Source organism: Protopterus annectens, chromosome 1.part1, assembly GCF_019279795.1.
Source record: "Protopterus annectens isolate FY-2018-M chromosome 1.part1, PAN1.0, whole genome shotgun sequence".
Taxonomy (NCBI): Eukaryota; Metazoa; Chordata; order Ceratodontiformes; family Protopteridae; genus Protopterus; species Protopterus annectens.
The window spans coordinates 831,718,004-831,730,579 of NC_056726.1; the positions used below are offsets into that span (position 1 = coordinate 831,718,004).

Below are 12,576 nucleotides of genomic sequence, written 5' to 3' on the forward strand. Positions count from 1 at the left end.
AGGTTTCTCATCCAGGAAAAAAGAGGTCATTGTTCCCCTCTACTCGTCACTCATTAGACCCATTATAGAGTACAATGCCCCTTTTTGTATGTACCTTACAAGACATCTACAAGTAGAACGGCTGCAGAAATACCTCACAAAGAGGATTACCGGCCTCAAACAGATGCCCTATGCAGACAGTCTCAAAAAACGGCAGCTATATGTCACATATCGCCCACTCAGAAGCGATCTCTGCCTAACACACAAAGCTATGTCAAACCCAGAGCTTTTAGACATGCTCCACTTAAAGAAATCCCAATCCCTACGAGCTACACACTTTAGGGACCTAAACCATGTCACCACAATAAACAGAACATGCTGGAGGGATAGATTCCTGTCCCAGAGACTTCCCATACTCTGGAACAAACTACCTATCTATATCAAACAAAGCTCCTCATTACCTTTTGGCTAGGCTTATATAGGCCCTAGGGCCAATAGCCTAGTACCTACCTATGAACCTATGAACTACAGCTTTGATACAGCTATATTCCAAGTGAATGCAGGACCTTAAAGTACAGTTTTGTACCTACCATAAATGTAGATGTTCGAGTGCGCATACAGCTGCAGTCATCACACTTGGGGTTATCCTGCCGTCAGGCGGGTCCTCGGTCGGCCGAATTCCAAAGTCTAGGTCCGACGTCGGTTGTCGTCGCTTCTTCCCTGATGTCAGTGCGGCAGGGGTATAAAAGAGGCAGCCGAAGCCATTTTCTTCAGTTTTTCTTGCCCCAGATGCCAGGTGCCCCCAGAAAGGAAGGCACATGATGTCATGCAAACATACATAAGTAGATAAATCAAAACAGTAGTTGCAAGCAAATACACCATAAAGGAATACCCCAAATAGGTTGTATGTAAAAGGTGTTTGCCATAAGTCCTGTCCTAAGAGGGGATGGAGGGAGGGTAACCTGGACTGCAGCTGTATGCGCACTCGAACATCTACATTTATGGTAGGTACAAAACTGTACTACGTTCATCGTGCATACAGCTGCAGTCATCACACTTGGGTAGAATCCCAAAGCTAAGTAAGGGTGGCTGGTACTAAGTGGAATTAGGAGGGGCTAGAATGCCCTGCAGGACTGCTGTGGCAAAGCCCGCTCTAGATTTTGAGTATAGTGGAAGGTGGTAGTGTTTGGAGAAAGTGTGCATTGAACTCCAAGTAGCTGCTTCCAAAATGTCCTTGGTAGGAACCCCCCTGTGGAAAGCTGCTGAGGTAGCTGTAGCCCTGGTGGAGTGGGATCTGATGTACACAGGCACCGATTTTCCATGAAATGAAAAACAAAAGCGTATGCAGTGGGCTATCCATTTTGAAATAGTCTGTTTGGAAATAGCCTTTCCTTGAGCACCTGTAGCATAGGACACAAAGAGCTGCTCAGATTTTCTGAATAACTTTGTTCTGTCCAAGTAATAACGAAGTTGCCTGTGAATGTCCAAAGAGTGTAGTAGCCTCTCTCCTTTGTTCTGTGGATTTAGATAAAGGGTAGGTAAATGAACAGACTGATTCAAAGCCACACTGGATACTACCTTTGGCATGAAGGTAGGGTTGGTTCGTAAGGAGACCCTGTCCTGATGGAAAATGATGAATGGTTGCACAGCCATGAGGGCCTGTAGCTCCGAAACCCTGCGTGCTGAGGTAATAGCCAGTAGGAAGGCTGTTTTCCATGACAAGTATTGTAGCTCTGCTGAAGAAGCCGGCTCAAAAGGAGGCAGTGTCAGCTTCTCCAATACGAAGTTGAGGTCCCAAGCTGGAGCTGGTGGTTTCCGTGGGGGTTTTATATTTTTTGCCCCTCTGAAGAACTGCCTTAATAGAGGATGTGAGAATAAAGGAGGATCCGTATTGTATTGTGCTGAAATGGCTGAAGCATGGATCTTGATGGAAGAGAAGGAGAGGCCACTATTTAACATCTCAGTTAGGTACTGTAAAATCTGAGTTATATTTATTACCGATGGATTCTGACCCTTTGCTTGATTCCAGGAACAAAATCGTTTCCATTTGGCGGAGTAGGTTTTTCTAGTAGAGGGTCTCCTGGCTTCCAAGATGACATCCCGTACCTCCTTGGAGAGGAGAGTTTGTTGGTAAACTAAGGTATTCTCCATGCAGCTAGATTTAGAGTTCTGAGCTGGCTGTAAAGGGTCTTGTAGTTGTGCTGGGACAACAGAAGAGGAACTTGAGGAAGGATCCATGGTGGTGTGTGTGACAGGCTCTTTAGGAGAGGATACCAGTGCTGTCGTGGCCAGTCTGGAGCAATGAGAATCATTTGTGGCCTCTCTGCTCTGGTTTTAATAGGACTTTGGCCAGTAGAGGTAGAGGTGGGAAGGCATAGACTGTCAACGTTGTCCAATTGAAAGAGAATGCGTCCACTTTCCAGGCCTGTGGATGATCGGTCCTTCAGCAGAATTTTTCCAAATGGTAATTTCTGTGGGTAGCAAATAGATCTATGTCTGGCAGTCCCCATGCCTGAGTTATCTTTGAGAAGACTTGAGGATGCAACTTCCATTCGTGTGGGTCTGTCATATTTCTGCATAAGTTGTCTGCCAGTGTGTTTTCCTTCCCTGGCAGGAATTGTGCCTGCAGTTGAATTTGTAATTCCAGTGCTGTGTTCCACAGGGTCATGGCTTGCCTGCACAGGGGGTAAGAATGTGTTCCCTCCTGTTTGTTTATGTACCACATGACTGTGGTGTTGTCTGTCCTTAATAGCTGGCCTGGATGCAGTAGGTTTTTGAAGGTCATAAGAGCATTTTGTATGGCTAGCATCTTTTGGTTAATGTGTAGGTGCATCTCTTTTTGGGACCATTTTCCCTGAATACACTGACCTGCCATGTGTGCTCCCCAGGCGTAGTCTGAGGCATCTGTTGTGATGATTTGAGTTGCTTGTGGTAAACAGAAAGGAAGACCTGTGTTTCTTTGGCATGCTTGAGCCCACCACAAAAATTCCTTTTGAAGGCATGGAATGAGTGGTATAATTGTTTCCAAGCTGTGGCTGTGCTGAGACCATAAGTTTTTTAGGTACCATTGTAGTTTCCTTATATGCAGCTTTGCAAATGGTATTAGTAGGATGCAAGATGCCATGAACCCCAGAGCCTGCAGGATTTTCCTTGCAGTTAGCATGGTTAAAGTTGCCATTTTGTTGTATTTATTTTATTTATTTATTATTTTACATTTGTTGACCGGGCTAGTCTAGCTGGATTTATTTCCATTTTCAGTAGAGGTCCGGGGAGAACAGCTCCACACAAAATACAACAATATTATATGTTAGCAATAAGCTAATTATTAACAAAATCTAACAAAAAGACAAGCCACACTAAACTCTAGTAGACAAAACGACAGAGTCAGATTACAGAGCATATTAATTAATGGAATAAAGTGGACACCAAAATGATAGCATGTAATAAAAGAAAGATATTAGAGTAAAAGAGACAAGAAGAAAAGAGGGAGTAACACAAAAATTAGAAGAGAGGAAGAGGGAGTAGAACAGTCGAGAAGTGAAGAGTCAACAGAGAAGACAAAGAGAAGAGAGGGGAGAGAATGAGAGGAGTAGGTCCGAGCAGAGAAGGAATCCAAAGGGCACAGGATAATTTTGGTAGTGTAGTAGTTAGTATTGAAACAGTTGCCCTTGTTTGGCTGGCATGAGGTAGGCCATCTGGGTTGTTGTATTTAAGCTGGCACCCAGGAAAATTATCTGTTGAGAAGGTATTAGTTTTGATTTCTTTTTGTTTACTGTGTACCCCAGGCAGTTTAACAGTTTTATTACAAACGCCAGATGTTGCAATAGAAGGTCCTTTCTGTCTGCTTGGATCAGGCAGTCGTCTAGATATGGTTAGATTTGGATTCCTCGTTGTCTGCAGAAGGCAATTACTGATGCCAGGCATTTCATAAACACTCTGGGCGCAGTAGATAAGCCAAAGGGCAATGCAGAGAATTGATAATGGGTTGAACCTGCAAAAAATCTGAGGTATCTTCTGCAATCTTGTCTGATAGGGACATGCAGGTATGCCTCCTTGAGGTCCAACGTTACCAGCAAAGACTCCTTGCCCAGCATGGGAAGAAGCTGCTGTAATGTGAGCATCTTGAATTTTGGTACCTCTAGATATGTGTTTAGAATGGATAGGTCTAAGACGGGTCTCCAATCTTTGTCCTTCCTTGGTACCAGGAATAGCCTTGAATAAAAACCTTGACCTTGTTCTTTTGCAGGTACCTCTTGAATTGCTTTCATATCCATGAGAGAGGAAATTTGCCTTTGTGCCTCTGCCCATTGATTTTGTGGCAGGTTTCGCATGACTCTCATTTTTGGAAGGGTGTGAAACTGGAACCTGTAGCCTCTGTCTATAATATCCAGAATCCAATTTGTCCTGTGTAACAATGTGCCAGTTTTTTGAAAATAAGGCCAGTTTTCTGCCCAAAGGTGCTGCCATTATATCTTTGTTTGGCAGGCATAGGGGAAAGTCATTGCATCTGTTTTCTAAATGACTGTGGTCTATCTTCTCCACCTCTGGGGGCTGGTGTTTGCCGCTGTCTAGCTCTGTAAGATCCCTGAGGTTATCCTCTACCCCTCGGGTGTCTGTATCTGCCCCTTTGGGGTCTGTCCGTGGCTGGAAAGGACCAATTTTTTGAAGGCCAGTTTCTGCTGAAGCGTGGAGGCTGCACCTGCAAGAAATCTTTAACTGTTTGCATAGATTTTGCTTTTTCCTCCATTTTCTTTAGTACCTCCTCAGCTTTAGCACCGAATACATCTTTTTGTAGTGGTGCATCTAATAACTTTGCTTTGACATGATCTGGTAAGGTTTGCTCTGAGCCAAGCATGTCTACGTATGACAGACCCCGTGACAGCAGCTCTGCATGAGGCCTCTAAAACATCAAAACCACACAGCAAGGTATGTTTCCCCACTTGTTCTGCTCCATGCAACAAATCCTGCAACTCTTTCAAGTCTGGCTGTTCTGTTTGTGTCATTTTGCCTTTGAGCTGAGATAGCAAGAACTGTTGGTATTTTAACATATGAAATTGACAGTTTAATGCCCTCATGGTTAAAGTGGCTGATGTATATACCTTTTTCAACCACCTTTCTAATGCTCTAGAATCTCTCTCTGAAGGCAAAGGGTTTTTAGCAGTAGAGGCCTTGATCCCCTTGGGACCCTGTGAAATTGTTTCTGGGTCAGCAGTATGGCTTTTATAAAGGAACTGGTGAGAATCAGGAACCCGGTAATATCTGTCTGGTTTAACAGGGGCTGGAGGTAATGAGTCTGGATTAAGACTGGCTTCTGCATACACATCATCCAAAATATCTAAGACAGGAGAAATAGCCAGGGGCCTATGCTGGGGAAGTAGTAGAAATTACGAGCCTTTTCTTGGAATCTGAGTAATCTTGGCCTTCCCAGTGGAAGTGCTCTCTCAATGTATGCAGGGTTTCCCCAAAAGAGAAGTCCTCGGGGGGGGGGGGGGGCGAGGGAATAGACTCCTCAGCATCAGAGTCTTCAAATGGGGAATAGGTGTAATCCTGGTCCTCAGAATAGTCTGAAGTAATAGAAGCCTGGTCTGAGGAAGGGTAGTCTTCCTCCAACCTGGGTCTTTTGTCTGGGGGGGGGGGGTTGGGAACCCCTGATGAGAGTAATCAAATCCTCAGCCATTTTAAGCATCTGTTTTTTAGGCATGGGGCCTTGAGAGGGGGTCTGAGGCCCTTGTTTTTTAATTTTCATTGCAGCTTTAGACTTGGTGAATAATTTAATAGAGGAGGTGGTAGGCCTAAAAATGCCTTCAGAAATGGAAGGCCTCACTGAAATTTCGGTTTCCCCGCCAAGAGTGGCGTCGGTATCTGCAGTGGGAATGGAGACCGAGGATCCTGCAGCCTCGGGTACTGAAGTCGCCGGTAAAATAGTTTCATCGGTAGTCAAGGGCTGCATAGGCGCCTCGCTGAGAACCGGTAGTCGGCCTAAGCGTGATCTCAGTACTCGGTGCAGGCCTCGGATGTCTATCCTTATCCTTGCGTTTTTTGGCTAAAATTGGCGTCTGTATATCAGACGACATGATATAATTAAATTTTTTGCCAAAATAATGAAGGGCGAACTCCGCCCGGAGCTTAATAGTGCGCTTGTTAAACCTAGCACAAAAACGGAAGGCCGAGACGTCGTGGTCTGGCCCTAAGCAAGGTATACAGTAAGAGTGAAAATCCTTATGCGGTATTCGCTTCCCACAAGAAATGCAATTATTAACTTTGTCTGACATCGGTCTGAGGCAAGAAAAGTTTCCCTAACGGCGTACTTAGCTTTAAAGAAGACTTCGGCTGAAATACTGTTCATAAATCTCAGGAGCTGGCCAACCGGCACTTGCGAACTGCTTCTGCTTCGGGCACCACGCAGTAAGAAAGACTAAGAAAATGGCGTCAGCTGCCTCTTTTATACCCCTGCTGCACTGACGTCAGGGAAGAAGCGACGACAACAGACGCCGGACTTAGACTTTGGAATTCGGCTGACCAAGCACCCGCCTGACGGCAGGATAACCCCAAGTGTGATGACTGCAGCTGTATGCACGATGAACATCAATCATTCCCCTTTACAAGGGTGGACCATCAACCATCCCACGGAACTACAGATTCATCAGTCTAACAAGCCTAACATACAAAGCCATGGAATGAATTATCACAGAAATGATAAACTAGGACATTGGCAATCTACAGACACTGGACCCATTCCAATTTGGCTTTGTTAAGGGAAAGTCACAACTACTTAACCTGATAAACTTCTTTGAGAGGGTCACCAAGGCAATGGATGAGGGTAAAACAGTGCATACCGCGCATCTTGACCTGGCTAAGGCATTCAATATAATACCTTACTCAGGCACTGTTGACAGGCTCTCTGAACTAGGTGTAAATCCTTACATAACTCATTAGATTGCCAGGTGCTCGCAGAAAGGACCCAAGAAGTCAGGGTCGGTGTGACCAGTCATAAGCAAAGTACCCCAGGGCTCCATGCTGGTCCTGCTCCTGTGTTGGCATCTACGTCTCAGAAGTCAAGTCTAATATTTAAGGTCTCTGGCTCACAAAGTTGGCAGACAGCTGTAAACTGGGAGGTATTAGAGATTCCCCACAAGACACCAACATCTTGCAAATGAGTTTAACACTGACAAATGACTGGTGCCAAAGACATGGGCTAAAACTCAGTGCCAAAAAATGCATTATAATGCCCTGTAGGAAAATGTCAACCCAAGTTAATTACTCTCTCTATAAAACATCTCTAAGAATCCACCTAGTAGTAGGGGATCTGAGAACATATGTAGACAGCAGTCTGGCCTTTGACCAACATGTAGCTACAATAATAAGAAAATAACTCTGTTGCCCAGCTTACAGGTAAGGGTAGCACATCAAGGTCCAAGGAAGTTACAGTACCACTCTACTTGGCCCTTATCAGACAAATTAATGAATACAATGACCCTTTGTCATGCATCTGTCCAGACACTTCCATCAGTTAGAACACCCACAAAGGTTTATCACCACGAGAATTCAGACCATGAATATCCTTGTCCTACACTGAATGCCTAAAGGCTCTGTCTCTGTATTTAGTCTCCTATAGGCTTCTGAAAGGGGATCATTGCCTGGCCTACAGGGCTTCCTCAGACCCAGTCCTGATGGATCTGTTGCACATGCACAAAACAAACAGCACCAGAAAAACTAGATCCAGGCATCTGAACTTCATTTGTGACATAAAAAGAACAGAGCAGATATGTGTGCCAAAGGAACCCCACACTATGAAATAGCCTCCCCCATAGAGTTCATCCCTGACTCTATTCAAACAAAACAAACAACTGAATGGAAAATCGTAAATTTACTCCTTTTCTGGTCTTCAAGTTCCTTATGGATAAAGGCCGTCAATAAGAAAAGCATTATCCTAACAGTCCCCCTACAAATCCTTAGCTACTGCCCAATTAACATGCCCCCCCTTATAGATACCCATGAAATTCAAGACCCAAATGGTTTGGGGTGCACGGCTTGGCTTGTAAGGGCCCTAATGGTCATTTGCTTAGTAACAATCTATGAATCTCTAACTAAAGAGGAGGTTCATACATAAATACTAGGCTAGCTGCTCTTGTGGGACATTCTAAGTCTAGTACATTTCCCTTCCAAAGGTGAGAATTGAACCCTGTACCTTGTGTCTGTGAGGTAAACACCTTAAAAACTTTCTGCCAACACCCAACCCTTATTCAGGGTCATTCAGACCTATTTTGATTCTGAATCATGACTACAAAGTCTGCTCTAATCTTTTTTACGAACACCATACATCACCTCCTAAATGAAGGCCTGGCAGTCTCCTCTATTTTTCTGGACATGTCTAAAGCCTTCGACACAGTCTTCCATCAACTTCTACTAAACAAACTCATCATACAGCCTCAGCTCATCTTCCCTACCCTGGTTCCATAGCTATCTTTCCAATCGGCAGCAAGCAACCAAATGGGAAAACACCCTCTCCCACCTACTACCCATCTCTGTTAGAGTACCCCAAGGTTCTATACTTGGGCCACTCTTTTTTATCCTTTTCACCAATGACCTCAGTTAATCTACCAACCAAGCCTCCATTGTCCAATACGCTGACAATGCTACCCTTATATGCTCTGCCCCCTCCCCACTAGAACTCCAAGCAAAAATGCAAACTGCTTTCAAAGGCATAGAAAACTACCTTTCTGAGCATCAACTAATTCTAAACCCAAATAAAACAAAATTAATAATATTCAAATCTGAAAAGCCCAAACCATGTCAGCCCCCCCCTAGCTATCGTCTCTTCTAATGGCACCAAAATAGAACCAACAACTCATACAAAACTTCTAGGGGTAACTATTGATGAAAAATCTACCCTTTGACAAACATGCCACCTCGACTATCAAAAAAGTTCACTTCAAGCTTGGCACCCTATACGGGGCCAGACCATATCTTACTTACAATGCCAGACTAGCTACCGCCTGGTCTCACCTACTTTCTACCCTACTCTATGAATCTCATATTCTCACAAATCTTCAAAAGACTGATCTAAATAAACTTGAATCCTGTTACAACAAGATTCCCAAGTTTGCCACCAACATCTCTCACAGGACTCATCACTGTACTTGTCCTCTCACAGCTCAACTGGCTAGAACTCCCTAACCTTCTTGCTCTCAACCAACTCACTATGGTCCATAAGCTACTTCACCAAATCAACTCCTGCCTTGCTCTATCATAGGTAGGTACTAAGCTATTGGCCCTAGGGCCTACATAAGCCTAGCCAAAAAATGTACCCTGGCTTTCGCCACCCAAGAAAATTATTTTCCTGTGCCCCTGTCGATCAGAGCCACAGATGTGATCCCTGGGGTGAATTTCCCATTTCCCATCCAATCAAGATTTTTCTTGAAGAGTGCTAATGAGGAGCTCTGTTTGACATAGATAGGTAGTCTGTTCCAGAGTATGGGAAGTCTCTGGGACAGGACTCTATCCCTCCAGCATGTTCTATCCAATCTGGTACAACCTAAACAAAACCCCAGGCCCCTTCGATCCTGCAACAAAATGATGCTAGAGGTCTCCCGCTCCCACAACTATCACAGCAACAGCCTCAATTCTAACAAAATTTCCAAACAATGGAATAACCTTCCTCAAAATATAGCTAATAATCCACACTACCAAGACTTCAAACAACTACACAACTATCTGGCTACTCATTGGCTTTGCCCTTGTCATCCTCCAGGCTGACTACTAATCCTCCATCTACTATCTTATCTCCTCACCTCTCGCTGTTTCATTGCTCTTCACCCACTTCTACATCTTCTCTTGTTCACAGTAATCTACTACTGTATGTCACCACTTGAAGTACATTGTAATGATTATTGTGCTATGCTGGATAATGCAATTTCAAGCCCCATTACTTGAGAGCTCTTTCTCAGAGTACCTGCATTAACTAATTACTCTGTTATACACTGTAAGCTCAAGCCAATACAATCCTAGATAGTTCTCTTAACATTAATCTGTATAATTTATATTTTTGTAACACTATTGTGTGTAGTTTAAACCTTTACACAAACCTGTGCTTGTTCACAACTAAGTGCTCCGTTTTAATATTTGTGCTCGTCTCAAATATCAAATGGTAAAATGTACAGTTTTTCTGGAGGTTTTCACCCCGGGTCTCCTCTGAAAATGGGCCACTGGCCCAATCAGAGTATTTCCTGGTTAAAAAAATGTAATAAATAATAATAAAATTAATAAAGTGCTTATGATGATTCTGGCAAAAAGACCGCCAAAGTTATTACCAAAAATAACAGACCTAGATCACTGTCAGTTTATAAAGGACAGGCAGACATTTGACAAAATTAAAAGAACCCTTCGTATTCAAAAGAATGCACTGGACAATAACATACTATGTTTAAATGTTTGGACACCGAAAAAGCATTCAGCAGAGTGAGTTGTAAACTTATTAAGAGATCCTTTTGAAGCATTTGGGTTTCTGCAAACATAGGCAATGTTAATATTTAACATCTTCAGAAAATTTTAAGTTCTGGTGCAGTGTGGTGATGGGTGATCCAAACATATATTCTTAGAACTAGGCACAGGACTCCATTTTCATCAGTACTATTTGCTTCACATTTAGAATACTTGGTCAGAGAAACAAGATAATCAAATACAAATGGAGAAAAATTAATGAGAAAATAGCCCATTTGCAGATGACATAACATTGTATGTTGACAATCAAGAACATGATATAAAATTATACTTGTACACTGAAATATTTCCTAGTATAATATAACATAAATTATAGAAAAATGCAGGTTCTGTCTTGTTCACCCTATCTTTTAACTCTACCATTTTTTGAAACAGTTCTTCTTGATCAGTCTCATATTCAGCCAAACTTCTGATTTTTGCAGTTTTATCCGTTCATCTAAATAGCTAGTTAAAGCTGCTTCTATTTTTTCCAGCCTTTTGTTATTCAAAGTTGATGTATTTATTTTAATCACTTCTGAGTACATTTGATTTATTTTCCTTACTGGAAGCCATCTCTTGTACAGAAGCTAACGCTTGAACTGCTTTTTGGTGAACAGCTGCAAGATTCTTCCCAGACAGGGTTTTCTCTTCACCTGGTCTAGTTAATTTTCTTTCGGGTTCTCTATATTTCTTCTTTGCTGGCATCCAGGGAGTGTGCTTACTATGTAGTAGCTGAATTTTATTCAAATTGCCAGAATTACTTATTTTTATTTTTCAGTTTCTTCTTCACACTGGGAGAGCTGAAATTAAGCTGCTGTTCAGTGTGCAGGAAAAAGGGAAGTCCCCTTAAAATAATCTTAACGTTCCCAAGACTCATCAGATACATTTTGAATGCATAACTAAGCTTAAAAAGGCCCTTGTAGTTGTTAGCCTACTATACACACATGAAATAAACTTGTGTGTGTTTGAATGTTTTCATTTGAGAAGCAATGTTTAATCAATCTGAAGACAAAGATTAGAATTCCCAGCCAAGGACCATTTAAGAAATGTCCTCCCTATGAAATACAGAAGTGTCTGCATTCAAGTTGGAAAAGTGGGCACACCAGATAAAGCACGGTCAAATAAAACAAGACTCAAAACCTAAAACATTCAAGAAGAAACAGATGCAGAAAGTTTACTTGTTTCAGCAAGCCAAATGTGAAAGAAAATGGAATAGAGATTTATTGGCACTTAGAAACCTGTACACTTCTCATAAAAAGCTACAACACTTACTTTCCTTTTGATGGCTCAGCATCACAAACTTCAGTAATGTATGTTCAATCTATGAACAAACTTGAGCAGCTAGACAAGATGATCCAGTGACAAATAACATGGAATTCAGTTATGAAAAATTAGCACTTGTTGCATTCACCTGCAAAACCCTTATAACCACAATGTCATAAAGTTTTGCATGCCACTCTGTCTGCATGTCAGATGCGCCTACGTTCATATTAAAATACTTCACCCTTTTAAATTAAATATGGTAGAATGAGCTACAAACCTGGTCAACTGTTACATTATCATAGGTGTACATTCCTGGATTTAGTTGCCATCTGCAGAACTCCCCTCGCCAGCCTCGAGTAATAGTACCTCCGCCTATTCCACCTAAAGGTGCTCCTGAATTCCAAAGAGTGAAAGAAATTCTGTCAAGGTTTATCAAGTTAAAACGTATAATAACAAAAACTTAAAAGGGTTGAATTAATTAAAAGTCATTCAACTTCTTAGTTTAATATATTTTTAACATTTTATTTCCTGTCCTGCGGGGATCAAGATGCTGGGCAAACCACTGCATTTTACAAAGCAAAGTGCACCTGATTCTTGCTGGTCACTACACAACTGCTACTTCTGATATTAGAGAATGAGGTCACTGAAAGAAAATAAGACACAAATCTAAAACACTGCAAATTTAAAAGGAAAAATACATATATGGTTCCAAATATTTTCCATGCATGGCAAACCGATGGAAATGTAAGAGATTATAACTGTGGTATAAGCAATGAAGATACAGACAATACCACAGGTGTTAAGACAACAGACAGGATCTAATGGGTTCTAACCATCTTTTCTTTCACAGAGAAA

The 12,576-nt window shown here is 42.2% G+C and overlaps 1 protein-coding gene across 2 annotated transcripts in view; it reads right to left on the bottom strand.

Annotated features, from left to right (window-relative positions):
• GBA2 (glucosylceramidase beta 2) overlaps window positions 1–12,576 on the bottom strand; it is a 2,751,058-nt gene that overhangs the window by 2,041,058 nt on the left and 697,424 nt on the right. For both annotated transcript variants that reach the window (XM_044078535.1, XM_044078526.1), the window contains exon 3: window positions 11,999–12,114. In XM_044078535.1, coding sequence (XP_043934470.1) covers window positions 11,999–12,114 — 116 coding nt within the window. The remainder of the gene's footprint in view (window positions 1–11,998; window positions 12,115–12,576) is intronic.